General features: G+C 39.5%; 1 protein-coding gene and 1 long non-coding RNA gene across 2 annotated transcripts; both read left to right on the plus strand.

The window, feature by feature from the left end:
- The first annotated feature begins 221 nt into the window (after nt 1-221).
- Nucleotides 222-11642, plus strand: ca14 (carbonic anhydrase XIV). Its single transcript, XM_078251851.1, has 13 exons — nt 222-291; nt 668-691; nt 2902-3081; nt 3347-3492; nt 5636-5731; nt 5819-5885; nt 6327-6484; nt 7852-7978; nt 8841-8864; nt 8996-9080; nt 9246-9287; nt 10394-10447; nt 11531-11642. The coding sequence occupies exons 1-13, from the start codon at nt 222-224 to the stop codon at nt 11640-11642; spliced, it is 1185 nt and encodes a 394-aa protein (XP_078107977.1).
- Nucleotides 11643-15093: 3451 nt separating this feature from the next.
- Nucleotides 15094-16947, plus strand: LOC144519596 (uncharacterized). The gene is made up of 2 exons (XR_013502124.1): nt 15094-15225; nt 15481-16947. It is a non-coding gene; the product is annotated as an uncharacterized LOC144519596 (long non-coding RNA).
- The last annotated feature ends 5114 nt before the right edge of the window (nt 16948-22061 follow it).

Here is a 22061-nt window from a genome sequence, read left to right on the forward strand (position 1 = left end):
CTCTTCATCTCTCTCTTCCTGAGACCTGCTGTGGTGCCCTGTATGCCAGAGTGGAGCCGGCATGTAACACCCCCACTCTGGCTGTTAACAGAGCTGTGGCAGGTGGGATCGCTGGACCCAGTCGGTCTCCCCCCATCCCTCTCTCTTTCTTTCTCTCTCACTTTCTCCTCATCTCCTCGTTCGCTTTTATTCATTTCTGTGTATGGGCAAGGAGGGCTAACATGGACTCTTTGGGTCTTTTTATCCTTCTAATGCTTCTGTGTTTCCAGTGGACAACTGCCCCTGCTGCTGGTAAGGTCTTAATCTACAAAATAATCAGCATCATGTAAGATTGTTTTGCTTTGATATTGCTGTTGTCGATTGTTTGGGTGTTCAGTGTGAGCTGTAGTAAAAATACAAAAATTACACTTGGATTTTAGTAGTATTTGTGCACTTGTTGTTTAGAGTTGTACTGTAATGATATTAGAAGCAGCACTGGTTGTGGAAGAAGAAAAAGTGATGAAAACACAACATAAATAGTTGAGAAAGTAAACATATATAATATTTAATCCCACAGATGTGATGCTTTTAATGTGGTCAGTTTTTGTTAAAAATCAAATTTAGAACCACTGTGAACTTAAAGAACTGGCTAAGAATAAGAATTTTGAATTTTTTTCTTCTTTTTCAGAGGAAGTTACCTGGACCTACACTGGTGAGTTCAAGTTTATTTGTAGAGGAAAATCTCATGCAAAGGCGATTCAAAGAGTAAAAGATGATGATAAAAAAAGACAAACAACAACAACATACAACATATGATTTAGATACATTTTATGTCAGACATACTGTATAATTTGGGGCTAGGCTATTAAAAGCTTTATAGACCACAAGCAAAATCCAGAAGTCAATTCTGTAATAACGGATTAGCATTTGATATGATTGATTCTTTTTGTTGAAGTTTACTGAAAATAATTGCAACTATCTCGATGAAACTTCTCATATGCAGTCTTTTCGCATGTTAAACATGTATCTCTAAAATATTAAAACTATCATAAAAGCTCCTGTAAGTGTAAGGATTTGTGCTTTCCCCCCTCATATCTCCTAGCCCCTCACCCTCCGTTTTTCTCTACTTCTCTTTCTGTCAGTATTAGTTACAGTTCAACAAGCTGGCATGAGCACAGCAGTCACACAGAGATGATGAAGGGGTGGAGGGCGATAGAGAGGAAGAAATCAAGAAAAAGGCAGAGAGAGGGTGCCCGTCAGAGAGAGGGAGATGGGACGGGATGAAGCAAAAGCATACCAAATCGTGCCCTGTATTGTAGCAGCGCACAATAACCTATGTGTGTATTGTGTTGTGGACGCACACTGGCTGCCTATGCCGTGAACAATGACATTGTGGGAATGAATGGGGCACACAGACCCCCACTCTCTGCATGTATTCAGGAGAGCTACACCGATCTACAGTACATGCAGAATACACAGCAAACTGTAGAAGCTGTGACTGGAGCAAACTGGTATCTATACATGCCAGGCCATTTGGGCATTATTATAGTAGATAGGGAAGCAAGTGTATTGTGCAGAAACATGTGGTGTAATCTTGGACTGGTTGTCAATATGTTTATTGACATGTGTCTTGCATTCAGATGGGTTTAACCTGTCTTTTTGTCAAGACTTTGAAAATAAAAGTCACTGGGATTAATCCAAAGTCTATAATATGGACTGAGGGTGTGTGTGTGGCATGTTGTGGGACACAGCATTGCATGATGTGGCCCTCGCTGAGCGTTAGCTGAAGTGGAAAGTCAGTTTTGTTATGCACAACATTTTGTCACACGAAAGAGCAGGATTACGTGGTTTCTTTCCACAGACGGAGTTGGTTATGTAAAGTAATTGAGGGAAAGTCAGTCCTACATTCCATCATTTCCTGATCATGCTTTGAGTGAGTGAATCTGCATGTGTGTGTGTGTGTGTGTGTGTGTGTGTGTGTGTGTGTGTGTGTGTGTGTCTTTGTCCCTGTCTGCATTCAGGACCGGGATGGCATGCTAGGAGAGGTAGAACATGCACAGAGGCACAGAATTGTCGGCCTCTGGTTACCATGGAGACCTCCATGGTGACCAGTAGCGGGCCGCAGGACTCTCTTTTGAAGTTGGGTCATGGTGGTGGGCTTTGCTGTGGAGAGTAGTGAGGGGCAGGGGGCAGATAACAGATTGGGGGGTTGAATCACCAACCAAAACATGATCTGTCTCACAAGCATGGCACCGTTCTTGCATTGTGGGGTTTATTCGGTCTATAACTTTTCCTTCATCTTTTTTTCATAAACATACACGCTTGTTTTTAACAACTTTAACATTTGCAATTGCAAATATATGATTTGATAAGTTTCTTTGCACACTGCAGACACATTTTTTTGTGTTGTCTGTTTTCTAAAGCATTCCTCTGCTTGCAATTGAAATTCAGATTTTTTTACTCGCACGTCACTCTCTTTTTCTTTCACTCTTTTCTCTAACTTTCTTTTATTATGCAATGGGAGACTAGTTTCTTTTTTACTCAGTGAACCAGAGCCTGATTCACTCTCATCTCCCTCAATTACTTTCTCAATATTTTTCTGTTCATTTTATAATACTATCAACAGCAAAGAGAGCATTGTTCATCATTTATAACTCGAATGGCTCAAACATAAAAAAAAAAGCCTTGTGCAGTCACAGATATGTTGTATGTACTTCCACTGCCTATTATGATCATTGTGATAACCTATTTATTTTTATTATACTCTTCATTAAATTCACCACCACGAGCCTGTGAACCTAAAGAGAACAAGAATAATTGTCTTGTATAATAAGAGACTGATCAATAGAGGCTTTTCACTGGGAGCCAGTGGGCTGTGTGATTTGGTGAGATCACGGTTTTCTGTCTTTTCTCTTGTCAAAGGCTTGGTGGGTCAGTCCGAGTGGTCGCAGTATTTCCCCGACTGTGGTGGTACTTCTCAGTCCCCTGTTGATGTGGTAACCACCCAGACTAAATATGACCCTAGTTTGATCCCTCTGACCCCACTGGGCTACAGCCAGCACGGCAACAAGCCCTTCACTCTGTACAACAACGGACACACAGGTAACCATGGCAGCTAGCCGTCTCCCAGGTAGTTGATCTGTTTATAGTGCACCAACCTCAATCAAAACCTGGCAGCAAAACTTTCACTCTCCATTTACAAATTCAGGAGATTAGTTTAAATTTTGAGATTTTTATATAGATTTTTCACAAATTGTTCTCATTCTTCTCATATGCTCACAGAGTTATTTCTTGTCCAGTTATCGTTTACCATTTGTCTGTTGAACTCAGAGAGAGAAAGTCAGCTCTTGTTTTGCTCTTCTCTCAGCGGTCATTGACCTGCCAGACTGGATGGGACTGGGGGGGCTGCCCTGGCTCTTTACAGCTGTGCAGATGCACCTCCACTGGGGCAGCGGCGGCCCGAGTCACGGGGGCAGTGAACACACCATCAACGGACTGAGTGCCGATGCAGAGGTACGTTCAAACACAGCTCACTGTAAATATTAAAACCCAGTTATGATAGCGTAAAGGGGCGGTCAAGTAGTGTAATAATTGTAATATAATAATAATTTATACAAAAATATAAACTGAGAGTGTACCACTTGTGATTATGACAATTCTGATTTTATTTAAATGGTGAAAAAAAACACAAATAGATGTACCACAATGTCCAAGGCAAAATAAAAAAAATACTTTAAAAAGCTTTGACTCTGAATCAAAAGTCCAAAATGAAGGAGGATGAAAAAGGGTTAAAAAATTAAGATGAACCAGGTTGCCAACTGGTATTTAAATTTCTAACTTGTGGCAATAAGTGTGATTTAATTGAGCCTTTATAATTATACAAAGATTTGACAGCAGATACAAAATGGATCACACTGCCGATTTTACCAGTGTATGAATATATTTCTACTGGACACACAAGCTTCCATTGGATTGACATGAAAGTCTGAATTCAAGCAAAGTACACCGGTCAGCAAGTAAAGCCTTAACATTTTGTTCACATTATTGTGAACGCAATATGTGATCGAATAAATACATACTCACCAAATTTGTATTAATCCGCAGTTGAAAATGGTCTCCAACAAATACATAGTTTACTCCAGTTGGAGTAATGGTTTGCTAAAAGCTACAGTACCCAGCTGTAAATATTTGTGACCCGCAACAATTAGTTGATTAATTGATTAGTCGATCGACAGAAAATGAAGCCGTTAATTGTTTTGTCATTTTTCCAGCAAAATTGACAAACATTCCCTGGTTCTAGCTTCTAAACGTGATGATTTGCTGTTTTTCTTGGTTATATGAGACAGTAAACTAAATGTCTTAAGGTTTTAAACTAATAAAACAAGCTAATTGAATACATTACTGTGGCCTTTGAGAAACTGTGCATGCCATTTATTTTCAAGATTGAAAAGAATGTGTTCAGTAGGGACAAATGGTCACTCCACAGACAGGGTAGGATTGTTGCAATGAATTGAAAGATGGGGTTATGGTGGAACTAAAGGAAGTTTGAGTCCCTTTCTTTCTTGCTACATGTACTCTCTTCTCTCCTGTGACTCTCCCTGTGTCACACACACACACACACACACACACACACACACACACACACACACACACACACACACACACACACACACACACACACACACACACACAGGGGACTCATCATTGACATAATGCATTCCCTAGCCCCTTACCCTAACCTTAAGCATCACAACTAAATGCCTAACCTTAACCCTTACCCTCACCCTAACCATAACATAATTCTAACCATAATCCTAAAACCAAGTCTTAACCCTCAAACAGCCCTTTAAAGTTGTGGGGTCCAGCATTTTGGCCCCACAAAGCTGTCCGGACCCCACAAGTATGCTGTATTCCCAGTTATTGGACCCCACGAATACAGTTAAACAAGAACACACACACACACACACACACACACACACACACACACGCACACAAATCTGTTATAGCTGCGTCAGCTTGGTTGGAGATGGGTGCAGAAACAGATGAGCAACAGACGATCACGTTTTGGGACAGATTGCAGTTGATGAAAAAAAACAGGAAGACATAAAACTTGTAGCAATTGAATAACCTTTGCAGGGAGGGGCGAAGATGCAGAAAGAGTGGAGAGAAAATGGAGTAAGGAGGGAAGGCAAGCTGCACCTCAGTTCCTCTCCATCTGTCACTGTCTGGGTTCGCCAACACAAGGTTTCTTCAGGGGTGAGCAGTTGGAAGAAGAGGAGGCGAGAGGGAATTTAAGCAGACTAAAAAGACAAAAATCATGCAGAGTCGATGAAATTATAAGAAAGAAAAAAAAAATCACAAACAAAATGAAGGAGAGGACAATAAAAAAAATGGAACCTGTCATGCATGAGTGGTCTTATTACATAATGAGACAATTATTCTCTTTCTCATTCCCATCAGTCTCCTCATCGCTCTTTATTTTTTTGTGCGGTCATACTCTCAGAAGGAAACTGAGTTGCACGCAGCCTTCCCTCGCTCAGTCTCTCCCTCTCTCTCTCTTCTTTGAACCCTCAGCTGTCACGAGGATAAACCAGGATATCTTTCTCTTTCTCACCAGTGTGAATGGACAAACTGATAGTGTTCTTCCTCTCTCCAGCTACATGTGGTGCACTACAACTCTGAGCTCTACCCCAACATGTCCACAGCAATGACGCAGAGTGACGGCTTGGCTGTTTTAGGAATTCTCATTGTGGTAATAAAAGCAACGCTAGTAAACAATAGCATTAGTTGTATTTTGAGCAATGTAATAAACATTTAAGCCTGAGTTTTGGTTTCCCAGACAGGTGAGGAGACCAACCTGGCATTTAACAACATCCTCAACTACCTGAGCCGCATCAGACATGCTGGTAGGTCTACTTGAAATTGATATAAAACACATTTTGTTGTTTGGCACACACTTCCTTTACATTTAATTTAAAATTGAGTGATTTATGAACGTTTGTTTTCTTCTAAATTAAACAATATTTTAAAAGGTTAGTGAATAGCTTAGATCTGTTTCTACTCAGTAATTTGCAGTTTCCATTTTTATTACATATTATTATTATTATTATTATTATTATTATTATTTTTACATATTTTGTTCTGAAGCAAAACATAAAAAGAAACACATTGCTTTGGGAATTTAAGATACTGATGGGACAATAATGGAGAGATGAACTCAGCACATCAGTTGTTTTTCTTCTGTGTCCTGCTACAACTAACTCTTTAAAAAACAAATGTTGATCATATTTGAGTAGTATATATAAGACCTCACATACTCTTTTTCTCCTCCTTCCACCCACTGGCAGATCAGAAGGTGTCCATCCCAGCCTTTGACATCCAGTCACTGCTCCCTAAGGATCTGGGTCGCTACTATCGCTACAATGGCTCCCTAACAACGCCGCCCTGCTACCAGAGTGTGATCTGGACATTGTTCAATGAGAGGGTTCAAATCTCAAAGGCACAGGTGAAGCAGAGACACCGAGACTCATCTAAAGCGTACAGAAGTAGACCCTACAAACCTCAACTCAGTGTACACCTTTGATGCAGACATTGATTGCATTGTTGATCCATGATGGATCTTCTATAAGACAAATTGATCCAACATGTATTGAAATGTTGTCTAATGCCTAGATAAAAGATGAACACTTTTTCTGTATTGGCCCAACACAGACTATCTACATAACAGAAGTTTAATCATTACTGTTAGATAAATCTAACACCTTCAGTCACTTTCTTCTGACTGTAGCTTTCGGCCAGGAGAAGATGTCGTCAGGTGGCGTCCAACTTTCATCAGACGGTTCAACCCTGAACCACAACGTCCTCCAGTTGGCGGGTCGGCAGTGGTGGCCAGTCACTTAAATTATTTCACCGTTTTAACCTACAACTGCTGATTATTGGCCTCATAAATTATATTCTTGAGCTTACATGCTACATTATCAAACCACCAAGCATTTAATTTCCCAATTTGTAAATGGAATAATCCTATCCTATATATAATCCTATAATAAGAAGTGCAAAAAAAGAAAAAAGATATTCTCTCATCAATTATGACCTAATTGCAGCAGAGATGGAAATACAGTACATTCATGTGCATTAGTGTAAATTACTTTAAACTGAGAATTTTCTTCTTCTTTCCTTTGCATTGATGGCATTGGTGGATTTGCTGTAATGTTTGTTGTTTAAGTGCAGCAATTGTCAGTGGGTTTTCTTTAGTGGAAGATTTCATCTTACAAAAATTTCCTCATTAATTCCTTTTTTTAGGCTCGTATGTAATAAGTTTAAAGTAGAAGTTACATTATAAACAAACTGTGCTTTTGGGGTACCTTTTAATATGAATATGTGAAATGGTTTGTTTGTCTGTTCATGTTAAAAATGAAATTATTGAACGGTGGTGAAGAATGTTTTTTAATCACTACCGCCATACATTGTGTGTCACTGCTCTACAGAATTAGCATTAGAGTAGAACATTCTGACTGTGTAGCTAACTCATTCTATTTCTGTAGTCAATGCACAGTGCTGAGCAGAACCATTTTCTTAAACGACCATGGCAAACGGTTCATTGTCCGTTCTACTCTCATCCACACGTCATCTATGCACAGTCCACATTTATATAGGAAGTAATATCCACCTAGTTACAACTACATTAGTGCAAACACTTGTTAACATGACTTGACATTTGCTCACTGAATTAGTTTACTCAGTGACTTTTACTGTATTTCTGTCTTTGAGATAACACTGCTAAATTGGTCACTTACTTTCTGGTTTAAATGTAGTGCCTCAGGACTGTAACTATTTTTCCCCATCCCTCTCCTCTTCATCTCTCCACTCCAGCTGCTAAAGATGGAGACGATACTTTACACCAGTAAAGTCGAAGATCCAGACAGAATGCTGCTGCAGGACAACTACCGCGCGACACAGCCGCTCAACCACAGGGTCGTCTTCACCTCCTTCACTGCAGGTTAGACAGACAGAGCATATAGGAAGAGAGAATTCATCATCATGTTGACTGCTGACATAAAGGATACGCACATGCTGTGTTAGGAATCAGACATTTACCAGAATTTTTTTTTTCAAATATTACCTGATTAGTGTAATATTTAAGTATATTCTTAGAGTTTATCCGTTCAGATTGCACAAATTTGAAGCTGCAAAATGTCACAGCCAATCTGCTGTGAATTTAGCCTAACCACATGTCTACTTTGGTGAATTGTAATGTCAGCATGCTGCTCGTAATACAAACCATAATAAGAAGCCAGTGGGAGGCCATGTGGACCAAAGCTAGCAATTAGCACAATCCACGGTTAGAATGACAAGTGGAATGTGGAGAAAAATGTGCAAATATTAAGGATTACCGGTGACTTTGTCTGAGTGAAAAGAGCCTTTGGATGGCAGGAATAGAGAGAGAGACAGAAATAAAGGGGGGAAGGGGTGGAACATCGAGGGAGAGCAGTGTTTGTTTGTTTGTTGCAAGCTGATTAGAGAAAAGGATTTGCAAAAACTAAACAGTGACTCCATTGTTATCACAAGAGTCTAACTGAGAAAAAAGGGAGAGAAAAAAGAGACAGAGACGTGAAAGAGGGAGATAGAGTGGTAGACAAGGACAAAGGAGAAAGAATTTGTGTAAAGTGCTCATTGTAGTGAGTGACTGAACTGGAAGGCCTGTGATATCAGCACTGTTGTCAAAGGCAGCAGAACTGACTAGACATAACAGCTGAACAGCAGATTCTGCTGAGCTAAACCAACATATAAAAGCGTATGCACTAACATTTACTGTGATTTGTTAACAATTTATTCAATCTTTTGTTTTTGTTTTATTGTAGAATCAGGAAAGGAGCTCTCTTCTGGTAAGACTACATGGGATTTTTCTGCATGTTTTTGCAAAAAAACAACAAAGTAACTATCGGGCCGATGCTAATGATGATCACTCAATACTCTAAATAATTAAAAAGCTCTGGGTTTTTTTCTCCTTCTGCAGGTGAAGTCACAGCTATAGTAATAGGAGTGATGTGTGGCTGTGTAGGTCTGGCTGTAATCATTCGCTTCATCGTAAAGACCATACGGTAAGAAGCTTAGCTTCGTTGCTCGGCCATTTCTCTGTTTCTTCCAATGGCTGCAGCAGTCTGCTGTTGTTCTGGTTTAACTGGGCGATCTGCAGAAAACTGTGGGAGCTGTCACTGTGAAAGTATCCTGTCTCTTCTCATTCTCCATCTCCTATCTCTTGACAGATTTTTTACACTCCTCCACCGTGAATCAGTCGCGGTAAACAGGTGGTTTACCTGCTCTCATTACTGACAAGGAAGCACAACTTACACTGACAGTGTGACTTCTTCTTCATCTTGTGCTTGACAGATATCCTTAAGCGCAGATCTTAGATCAATACCAAGATGAACAAAGGGTTATTGAAGAAAAGATGGAAATATATTATAGTAATCTATTGAAATACCATTTAATTTGACAAGAAATTAAAAGTCATGTGTGCATACTGCAGGGAGATTTATGTTAAAACCCTGATGTAAATCAGAGTCTGACATGACCTATGTTACTGGCTGATTTTGGCTCATCACAATTGGTATTGGTATATATTTCAGCCAATAAGTAAAATTTTGTATTTTGTAGTGTGTTCACCAGAGAGCAAGTTTATTTTTGTAAAAGATCCTATTCAATCCAGGTTTTGTTCACAGTTATTTAATAGCTAAATGTAAGCCATCCTCATCAAAACCAATACCCTTATTGATATAAATTGATAAAAAAGTTTGGGTCAGGAAAGCTCTTCAAGCATCAACGAGAGACAAGTGAGATACAATGACTTGATGAGTCCTGATTTAAAAAACAGCTTTCTTTGAAAAAACAGTCAAATAGCATTATTGGCATTGTGTTGGCTGGACTCTATAATAGAAATACCAGTAAATGTATAATCCTCTTTGTAAGGTTTTACCATTAAAGTTAAAAGCAACCCTAAGATCAGCGCTAAGGATAATCTGATTCTCTGACCTCTGCTGCAATAACATGGCTGTTTCCCAATATTTTCTCTCATAATCACCACAGATTAATGAAGGTATGTGGTGGGTCCCCACCAGTCAGTGATTTAACCTCTCCACTGCTTTAATCAGGGGTTCCCAAAGTTCCCATATATGTTCCAGGGAGCCTCCAGAGTGCCCCTACATCCCCCTTTGGGAACCACTGGCTTTCATAATGTCAATCAGCTGTGTGCAATTACTTTAAAATGTCACCTCCAATCCTTCTATCTAATAAGAGCGGAGGAGGGAGAGAGAGTGAGTTTTTAACATTTTGCACACTGTCGCTTTGAAATGTTAAATCCAAGTTTTTCTCTCTGTTTTGGTTATGTGATTCTTTATTTTTTGATCTGTGACAGCTCTACCTCTAGCTGGGACGTCCTACCCAGTAACCGGCCTGCTCCCATGTCAAGGTCAACGTTTCAAAATTACAACTTTTGACCTCAAAACCTTAACTTCTAAGAGTTACATTCCTGACCTCATGTCTTTGCCTTAACCACCCCCCTATAGTGACTTATCCCCTTCTTTAACACCTCTCTTAATAGTAGTGCTTAAAGACATTCCACAGACTGTAAGGGAAATAGTATTATATATATTTACTTTATAAACTTTTAGGGATGCCTTGGGGAATTCCCACAGTGTTGCCTGTGGTTTTAGAACTTATTTCACATGAGTAGCCTTAAAACTAAAAGAATAATCCTTTAATCCTAAAGTTTTAGGTATGAAAGTTTTGTCAGCTGGTTATTCTAGTCGTTAGTCTTCCATTGCCAGATCTCCACAGCACTGTGTCAGCGATGGAGTATGGTCGAGCTACTCCACCTATCTATTCTGGGATAGGGGAAAAAACGCTCTGGCTTGTTTGTATTTCTTTAAACCAATCACAACCATCCTGGGCAGCGCTAACGGCCAATAGTGGAAATAGCGAGAGGGGAGGGATCAGGCAGGTCAGGGTTTATCCCAGCAATGTAGGCCTACATCTTTTGAGTCAGACTAGCTGGCTATTGATGCAGTGAAATGACAGCGTAAAACCCCCAGCGTTCACTGGATACAGATGTTCTAGCTCCGTCAATACCGAAACATGAAAACACATGAAATCATGCCGGGCCAAACAACTAAAAACTGTATTGTAAAGGTCTGCACTTCTGAAATGCCTCCAGTGGACATTCAAACCAATATGGAGAAGGGATGCAGCCATGTCCATGTTAACACATGTCTTCCCTCTTTGTTTATTATAACATGACTGCTACTTATTTTTCCACCTAATTATCATATAATATCTGTCAGTCTTGGAGGCCTAAAATTATCTCATGGTGGACTTTAACTGAACAACATTTCGGGCTCCGCTAGTTATTTTATGCCCTTAACTCATGCACAACCTTCCATGCTTTCTTTAACATATAAGGACCTCTGCTGGACAACATTACAAACTACACTGACAGCATACTTCCAGCATACGTTAGACTCAGTGGGAATGACTCTTCCCTTTCATGTTTCAGGATGAAGGGGCCAGAGAAAGCGAAAGACAAAAAACAAGACATGGCTCTGAACTCGACCCCTAAAGCAGAAAAGAAAGAAGAACCCTCACCGTCTCCTCAGACTGAGCCCTAGGGCATCAGTCCAGACACATGTAAAACACCCTCTTCTTCCCTCTTGCCAATAATGTTATCACTGATCCAACATGTTTTTCCTCATCAGTTACAAAAGGCAACAGGAAAAACATTTTACATAGTAAACTGGACACAGAACAAATCACCTGCTGCCCCGATCACTTCACTGTTTACAGTATTTTTTCTCCCACCCAAATTCAGCGATGTTGGTATCAGATGTGTTGGTTTTTTTTCAGTTTGCATGTGAAGCACTAGATGTAAATACATCAGTGGCTCTGAGTCGTTATGTTTGCTCTTGCAATGCCAGGGATGCATTATTGGTTCATGTAAATACTTTGTAAAATATATTTTGTTTTTTGTTTCACGTTCGACCGTTATTTCATCTTCCTGCCTTGAAACACACGCACACTACATTGTATACCATGTAATAGACTTATGTAATATGTACCTGTGTATTCATACTCAATGTAATATTATTATTTTCTTTTGCCCCTGGACTTAAACATTGACACACAGATGGTCCTAGCAAATGGAAATCTACGATGAAGGTTTTAAGGGATTTACAGTGCTATGTATAAACTGATGCTGTCCAAACTTCTAGTTCAAAGTCTCTAAAGTCAATATAGCGCATTATATTGTAAATGGATGAGTTATATTTATGTACATGTTCTCATTCTATTGGAAACACTGTTTTTGGTGCCACATATCTTTATCTGATTGATTTTTTTGTTGTTGCTGTATATAACTCGTCAACATGGGCACCTCATTAAAATACTTGAATGGCAACCTCACCTGCTTTGATTTCTTTGTGTGTGTGTGTGTGTGTGTGTGTGTGTGTGTGTGTGTGTGTGTGTGTGTTGTCCTGACCACATTTCCCAAAAGTTAATTCTAAGCAGGAAAATATTGTACTGGACTGCAACAATGCAACGTTTAATCTGAAGCAAAGAAAAACAACGATTTTACAAAAAACCTCCACATATTGTTGACAGAACCCCAAAGACAACAAGGAGACAAACTACAAGCTTCGAAGATCCAACCATGTTTCCTGTCTTCTTCTTGTGGTACATTGCAGCAATAATGTTTTAAGAACCTTTGTGAAATATTTGTCCATTAGATCCCCTTGAGATATAAATGATCTAAAGCGAGCTAGTAAACAATCTAGTAAACTCTGGTTAACAATTTTAAAAGTTAAATACAGTTAACAGCCTGCAATTGATTTGTCTATTTCATAAGACTTCCAAATCGATTAAGACTTTTAACACCAATCACTTGTTGCTGACACAATACTTCAATCTTTTGATTGAGTCTTACTTCATGCCAGAACTTCATTCATGTGTCAGTAGAGAAACATTTTATTTCATCCATCCATCCATCCATCTTCGTCCGCTTATCCGGTATCGGGTCACGGGGGTAGCAGCTCCAGCAGGGGACCCCAAACTTCCCTTTCCTGAGCCACATTAACCAGCTCTGACTGGGGGATCCCGAGGCGTTCCCAGGCCAGGTTGGAGATATAATCCCTCCACCTAGTCCTGGGTCTTCCCCGAGGCCTCCTCCCAGCTGGACGTGCCTGGAACACCTCCCTAGGGAGGCGCCCAGGGGGCATCCTTACCAGATGCCTGAACCACCTCAACTGGCTCCTTTCGACGCGAAGGAGCAGCGGCTCTACTCCGAGCTCCTCACGGATGACTGAGGTTCTCACCCTATCTCTAAGGGAGACGTCAGCTACCCTCCTGATGAAACCCATTTCGGCCGCTTGTACCCTTTGGAATTAAAATAGCCCCACATCATCACCCATCACCATACCTAGAGATTGGCATGGGGTACTTTCCATAAAATCATCTCTCAATGCAAATCAAACCAGCTATTAGGCTAACTAAAATAAAACTATGCCAAGCTCTAGGTATGGTGAAGGGTATGTGATGATGTGGGGCTATTTAATTCCAAAGGCCAAGGGAACTTTATCAGGATGCATAGTATCCTGGATCCATGAAATAACTGGCCTTTAAAAATATAAATCTGCCTGCCTCTATGGGAATTTAACATAGGGGTGTACTCACTTAGGCCCCCTGTATTTTAAGTAAGAACATTTATTTATTTATTTACGATACATTATTCATTCACAAAGAAAATTGGTGTCCTTAAAGGTTGGATTTTTCCTCATTTTTTTAAATTAAGGCATTAAGATCAATTTCAAAAATATAATTTTTTATTCCTCTTTTTAGTCAACTTTAGCATGGGTTCATAAACTTATGAGCACCACTGTAACTATACAGACTGTGGATACATTAAACAAAGCATTTGATTTGTCTCAGAATCGTGACTGGCTTATCAAAATTACAATAAATCTCTAATTCGGGGGTTTGAGAAATACTAAATTAAATTAATTAAATTAAATTAACTGCACAAAGAAAGAAAAAACAAAAACAGAGGAGACAGTAAAATGTCTAATTAACTTATTACACATTTATATATGTATTTCTTAGTTCTATGTGTATTAATATTTCTTACGTATTTACTATTTTACTTATGAAAGCATTGTTTTTTCTTCAGTTTGGAAGCCCACTGCTCTACTTTTGTCTGTTTTAGGTGATGCCATTATGATGCCATTAAACTCATTTTTGAATTTATTTGTATTAAATATCATGTTACTGTTTGCTTAATGTGGAATTACTGGAATTGTTGGGTCTTTGTAAATTATAGAGTGTGGTCTAGACCTACTCTATCTGTAAAGTGTCTTGAGATAACTGTTATGATTTGATACTATAAATAAAATTGAATTAAAATTGAATTGAATTAATATTATCAGTTAGACATAAAAGATATGTTTTCCATATTAGATTAAACTGAATAAAACCATATGAAGTGTATAACCATGTGTCAACCGTCAGTCACATTTGTTTTGACCACTTTTAATTTTGGCCTTTTTAATTAAATCTCAAACAATTTTATTATTTATTAATATTAGAGAATATAAATACAGAATAAAAGGATGAATTACTGTAGATCTAACTGGAAATTACCATGATTTTGATGCCCCTATTTGGGCATATTTAGCAGAAAATATACTAAATATCTCTCTTTATGTTTAGTACATGCAGTTAAAAGGTTAAGCCTGAAGGTATATATATGCTAAAACATAGACAGCAATACTTTTTAATTTAACTGTTTCCGATCAGAGACTTTTCCACATTTCTCACTCCATTAATAACCATCTTACATGTGGATGTAAGAGTGAAGACACATCCAATAGTAATCTTTGAAGCCCTAATGGCCAAAACAACACACACACACACACACACACACACACACACACACACACACACACACACACACACACACACACACAGTGAAGCATCCCAAAAATAGCTCACTGGAGGCTGTAACTGGATCCCCGTCTCCCCATGCTCTAAAGCACAGACGTGTGGACATATTTAAGTAATGCACACACTGTTGGGGCCACTCCCACTCGCTCACAAAGGAAGTGAAATGTGGAAGTGCAACTGAAGGATACAAGAAAAGATCTCACATCTGGAACTTTTAGGTCACTTGTAGCTCACGTATGCGACTACTGCTGCAAAAACAAGGTAGGGAAGTTCTCTCATCAAGCAGCTGTTTTTTACACCCTCTCCTGCTTTCATGTTTAAAAACAGTACACAGGCAGACAGACAGCTGTGGCTTTGTCAGACTCTGCTCTTCTGCACACATTGTTTTTACTTACTGTATGTCACTTATTTAGTAAAACAGAAAAAAGTAAGATGTAATAGATTACTAAAATCTGTACAGTGTTTTTTTTCCCCCTATAATCCTGTTATAACTTTGCAGTCTTTGTTTCCCTCTAGGACTGCTAGGTAATGGCTGCTCTCGGGGCTTTTCTCACTCTTGCCGTCTGTCTCCTGCTGGGTCATCAAACATTTGCCAAAAACGATGCTCCCTGCCAGCTCTCCAAATGGAACAACGGCTTCAGCACCTTCACCAAACGCCACATTCGTGCTGGTACTCCTACTTCTCTGGACCAGAACGAATGGGAGAAGTACATTAAGAATAATGGGGGCTGTGAAAGACCCACCCAGTCCTTCCTGCACCCAAGCGACCTGGACAGGGTGAAGGCTGTGTGTACTAACGAGGGGGGGGCAGTGTACAAGGACAACCTGTGCATAAGCCGGCAGTCTTTCACTTTTGTCACGGTGAGGAGTATACAGGGGACATGCGGGATCAAGAGCGTCCGAGAGGAAACCAAACATCTGATCCTGGCCTGTGAGGAGCTGGACAATCAGTGCCTGCCGGTGCATTTTGAGGGAAACCCTGAGAATGCAAAGCCAAATAACAACGCCAAAGGCTGCCAGGACCCACGCACTACTGGTCATACTCCAAGCCCTGCTGGTCGGGCTCCAAGCCCTGCTGGTCATGCTCCAAGCTTTAAAATGACGTGGCTCTGGTTGTTTTCTGTTATTCTTGTTATTATTTATGGCTATCAAAATTAATTTGAGAAACTAACAATAAGTCTCCTGAACACATTTGAGTCTTGAAATTTTCATTTGAAAAGTGCTTTAAAACAGTGTTTTGTATTCTTATTAAATCACCCAGATATTCTAAAAAAAGAAAACGAGAAGTATTTTTGTACCACTATTCTATGCTTGTGCCTGTGTATCTGTGACTTTGTATCTCTGAGAGTTAATGAAAGGGTTGGTACTCTACGCATTTCATTTAAAGCTACAGTAGTTAGTACATGTATGGCACAGATGTGAATGTGATGCTGAATTCAAAACATTCTCTATGTTGTATGTATTTACATGAAAAGGGCAGTATTGCAGTACAAAAGGGATTTAACTGAATTTAATGCATGTATGGTATGATTTAATAAACAGAAGATGTATTCATTTACAGTCATTTACACACTGGTTTATTATCAGTGCATCAAATGTGATACAGATCATTGCATTGCAAGTTATTTTTCAATGATGAAAGTAACGCTAGATTGTTGAGCAGAGTAGACAGCCAAAGTCATTTGGAATATTAGACGATCAGACCATTTCACACACAACATTAATCAGACTCAACATGCTCTCCTCACATGCTGAGACTGCGGACACACAGATGATGGCAGTATTGTACAAATTTGTTGTTTGTCAGCCGAAAGAGGTCAAAGAAAAACGTTTCTATTATTTTACAATTTTTACATGCAAACTGTGTTTTTAAATGTGTGTCTAACTGTGGATGTAGGCTGACATTTGTCACTCGGGCTGTTTTTTCCCCTTCATATCAGCAGTTTGCATCCGCCCAATTTTTGAATACACAAATCAACCATGTATGTCTCAGATGGATGTTTTCCATTGTTCTCTCTCTCTTTTTTCCACATAGATTATTGTAAGTCTTTCCATGCTAGAGGCCAACATTGTCTTATTCTCCCTGACTTTTAATCCTTCAAAATTTTGCCTTTTACAAGTCTGGATTAACCTGCTGTTAGTAATGAATAATTAGAAGTTGACTAAGCACAGATGTATTAAGTAAAATGCACCATAAGAACAATATTTAAGTAACAATGGCTTTAAAACTAGATTTTAATTCAGGGCCCCTCTACAAGGTTATGTTATAATGCAGGTGTTACCACAAGAACTTGATCAATTCAGTTTATAAAATGCTCGCTAGTGTCCTTCTCCATTTTTATTCATTAACTTCCTTAGTTACTTATTAGTTTACTGATAGGTCAAAATTACGGTAGTCCTGAAGTGCAAATCACAACAGCAAATAGAAAAATGCAACAGCAAATCATAAAACACAACGGCAAATAGGAAAACACGACGGCAAATAGGAAAACACGACGGCAAATATGAAAACACGACATCAAATAGGAAAACATGACGGAAAATAGGAAAACACGACGGCAAATAGGAAAACACGACAGCAAATATGAAAACACGACAGCAAATAGGAAAACACGATAGCAAATAGGAAAACACGACAGCAAATAGGAAAACACGACAGCAAATATGAAAACACGACAGCAAATAGGAAAACACGACAGCAAATAGGAAAACACGACAGCAAATAGGAAAACACGACGGCAAATAGGAAAACACAACAGCAAATATGAAAACACGACGGCAAATATGAAAACACGACGGCAAACAGGAAAACACGACGGCAAATAGGAAAACACGACGGCAAATAGGGAAAACATGACAGCAAATAGGAAAACACGACAGCAAATATGAAAACACGACAGCAAACATGAAAACACAACAGCAAATATGAAAACACGACAGCAAATAGGAAAACATGACAGCAAATATGTAAAAACGAAAACAAAACGGCATTAACTTCTACCGGAAAAGGTAGGGCCTATCTAGCAGAGGAAGGAGCATCCTGAAAGGACAGACGGACTGTCTCTCTGTTAAAAGTAGGCGCTTTTCCGTGTTTTTCACCTCTCCTTCCTGTTAAAAGACAGACAGTCCGTCTGTCCAATCAGGAGGGTCCATCCTCTACTGTCGTGTTTTCACATTTGCTGTCGTGTTTTCCTATTTGCTGTCGTGTTTTATGATTTGTTGAAGTGTTTTCATATTTGCTGTCGTGTTTTCCTATTTGCTGTCGTGTTTTCCTATTTGCCGTTGTGTTTTCCTATTTGCCATTGTGTTTTATGATTTGCTGTTGCGTTTTTCTATTTGCTGTTGTGATTTGCACTTTAGGGCCACCGTACAAATGGCACTCAATAGTTCCAGATGATAGTGAAGCTTAAGAGTGCCCTCTGCTGGACCACAAGGCAAACTACTTTAAATGGTCTGTTGCTTATAAACTGTCAATTGTTTTTGAATAGGTCATTACAGTTTCATTATTTATTTTTTCCCCACACTAATCACCACACGGTAAACATGAAGCCTTTGGCCCCCCTCACGGCCTGGAGCCCCTGGTTGCCAGTGTATCTTTTGGTCATTTGATTTTCATTTCATAAACAGGTGTTAAAAAACAAAAAATAAATGGTTATTTGTTTTTTGTTTTAAAATACAAAATTTGAAAATTGAAATACAGGGTGCTTTTTCCTTTTCATTGTCAAAAGGGGATGAGAGAAATGTAAAATCTGCTTTGATTTTCATTTTCTATTTCATATAACAAAATAAAATAATAAAATCACTAGAAAACAGAAATGAAATATTCTGAGACCGGATGTTGTCATTTCCAAGGCAACAGTGCCAGTGTACCAGTGTTGCTTTCAGCACAGGCTAAAATGACTTTGGATTCCTACTCTGATGATTTTAGACATGCCGGAAAAAAGGCCTGTCATGTGCAGAAATCTCTGTGTGCATATCACAGGGAAGTGGGGGTGCAAGAGGATTTTCTGCAAGAAATGTGAGGAGATTTTGGGCTGAAAATGGCTCAAACATGATGTCACCATAGACTGTATGTACTCATCTTACACCATGCTGAAGTTAGCTTCCGCTTCGCAGCGTCTGATTCTTCTGCTGTTGAGGGAAACTTGTACCCCAACTTCCTGAGCTACTGATTCTCCGTTTTTTTGCATATGGCAAATATGGCTATGAAATACATCTTGAAATGAATAAATGAGGCAACCTATGGTCACAATGGGCTGATAGATGGCTAGCTGCTTGATAGCTGCTACTTGAAGAAAACGGCAGCAGCAAATATTAGACCCAGCACCGGAGACTTTTATGAGACTAGATCAGTTGAAAGAGTTTCTGTTGTAATTTGTGTGGGGTCATGTTGCATAATGCCGGTACTAAGCTAAGAGACGGAGAGTCAGAGGGAGGCAGGGAGAGGGAAATAAATAAATGTGACATTTTGAAATAAAAGTCCGCTCAAGCATCATCAGAGTAGGGTTCCAAAGCATAGACTGTAAATATTAATATTAACAGATGTTCCAAAGTCATTTTGTCACACATCCCCTTTTGACTAGGAAAAGGAAAAAAACGCCCTGTATTTCAATTTCAAATTTTGTATTTTAAAACGAAAATCAAATAACCATTCGTTTTTTGTTTTTTAATACCTTTTTATGAAATGAAAATCAAATGACCAAAAGATACCCTGACCCCCAGCCTGGACCTTTTTGACTGTCGAAATACTACGGGAACTTTGACCTAACCTTATTTCTAAAACCAAGTCCTTCAGCCCTAAAAAAGCCCTGGAACAACTGGAGGTTGTCACTCTGCAGAACTCACTGTAACATTTCCTCACAGAGCATCAGGAGATATGCTGAAACCTGTTGTCTGAAAAAGCTTTTTTCTGAGGCAATGAACCTGCCCGTCTTTGAGCCGATTACATTCCCAGTGTCAAGTGGAAATAACTCCAGACACTGATCATTGAAACTTTAGTAAAAAGTAAGTCACCAACAAGCTCTTATTTTTGTTCTGCAGTAGTAGTAGTATGCAGTAGTGTGCAGATGCAGCACAACATGTTTGTTAACTTGTTTTTTGGTTCCAGCGAAGCTCCAGGCATCGAATGTGTCTGAGCTGGTAGTAGTGCTAACAGATGATCCCTTTGGAAAGAAATGCAGCCATGGTCTTGTAAAACTTCTACAGCTTTCCATTCTGCCACAGAGCTTTTTTCATTTTTTAGTTTTCTTTACATCCTTTCCTTTTCTCTTTAGCTAGTTCTATAATGTTCTGCCTCGAGATTCTGTTGCCGAAACAGTAAAATACAAGTGTTTTTTGTCTCCGATTTATGTTTCTATCCTTTAATTTTCCTACAGGCCTTTGGCAAAGTCATATGATCATGAAGAAATCACAGGACGCAGCTCAACTTGATGTTATTTTTCTGTTCCTGCCCAGGGTATGATATATCTGCTGAGTGATACTCAGGACAATTAATAAAACAATGAAACACATAAATATGTCACAATTTCGACCCACACTGCTCACATACAGTAACAGTGACCATAGGTTGACCTCCAGTGAAATATTCAACTATGGCCATTCCTAATCCATGACATCATCACAGGGTCACACACAAACACATGCACATATAGTCGCATATAGTCACATGCACAAATGCACACATTCGGACACATACACACACATGGCTGAGGAAAAAGCAAAGGCGAACAACACCCGTTAACTCTGGTCAAAGAGGAAAGGCAACGGGAGAATAAAAGAATGAGTGCAGAGTGAGAGGCAGTGTGAGGGTGGAGGGGCAGAGCTGTAGGATGCAAGAAGAAGGAGGGGTAACACGATAAAAAAGAGCTGCACTTTAATTGAACTTTTTGGATGGTTTTTAGAAAAAAACACTTGGACATAAAATAAAGTGAGAAGCAGCGAGAGTATGGGAACCAGTGCTTGTTTTTCTTCTGACGTCCACTTTCGCGCACTGTACTTCACACGACCGTCCTCATGAACATCTCTATCTATTTCACCTCCTTTCTTTACTTTACATATTTGACCTCCTCCTTCTCAATCCTTCCCTTTTGTTGTCCTCTAACTTCCTGTTGAGCGTAAAGCAATTCAGTATCATTCAGCCCATACAATGCTGTTTTACACTGCTGTAGTCACGTAGCACCTCAGAGGTGCCTGTGGGCTCGTTAAACTGTAGGTGGCAGCGACAGAGTGGGAAAAACTGCAAAAACTAATTCAGCACGTCTTCAGCTCTTGTGCTTCCTAATCTGACCTCTCTCAGGTCTTGCTCTCCCGCCGTCCAGACCAACTCATAACAAATGAGCGCGATAATTAGAACCACAAAGACTCGAGGGGGAGGGAAGAGAGATTTTAGGAGTTGTGGGTGGGGGTTGGGGGGGGTTAGGGTTAGTAATACAGGAGTCTGGGTGCGGGCAGGATTTTAAGAAATAATTTGTGTATGACACTTTCATTCGTGTAAGATACGATTTTACCCAAGAATAATGTAAAATGAGTAACAAATGTTTGGAAGAGGAAGATTTCAACACACATGCATGCAGGAGCATGCACACACACACACACACACACACACACACACACACAAGCTGCATTTACAGCATTCACACAAAGCTGGCCTCCTCATGGCATGAAACAAGAAACTTTTGGAACTTTCTTTTTCAAGATTCTGATAACACACATTATGCACAATATCCCAACCCACAAGGACAGACTCCTGTATGGGGTGCCACGATTAAGTCGACATGCTTACATTCTATGTCTATTTGTCAATGTCTATGTCTATGCTTACTGTCAATGTCTATGTCTATGTCTGTCTGTCTATGCTATGTGTCGTCTTCCATGTCTATGTGTCTATTAACTGTCTATGTCTATGTGATTGCCCTCATGTGTCAATGCTGTGCACACTTTCAACATTCTCTTTCTCAGTTCCTCTTTTCTTATCTTTTTCTTCTCTGCTCTTTGGCCTCCTTCACCCTCTGCCTCCCATTTCCACGTACATAGTTAAACGCTGCCATCTCCTCTGCTCTAATCAAACCCATATGGTTTTGGTGGGTCAGCATGCCAGC

This window comes from Sander vitreus, chromosome 6 (genome assembly GCF_031162955.1).
Source record: "Sander vitreus isolate 19-12246 chromosome 6, sanVit1, whole genome shotgun sequence".
Taxonomy (NCBI): domain Eukaryota; kingdom Metazoa; phylum Chordata; class Actinopteri; order Perciformes; family Percidae; genus Sander; species Sander vitreus.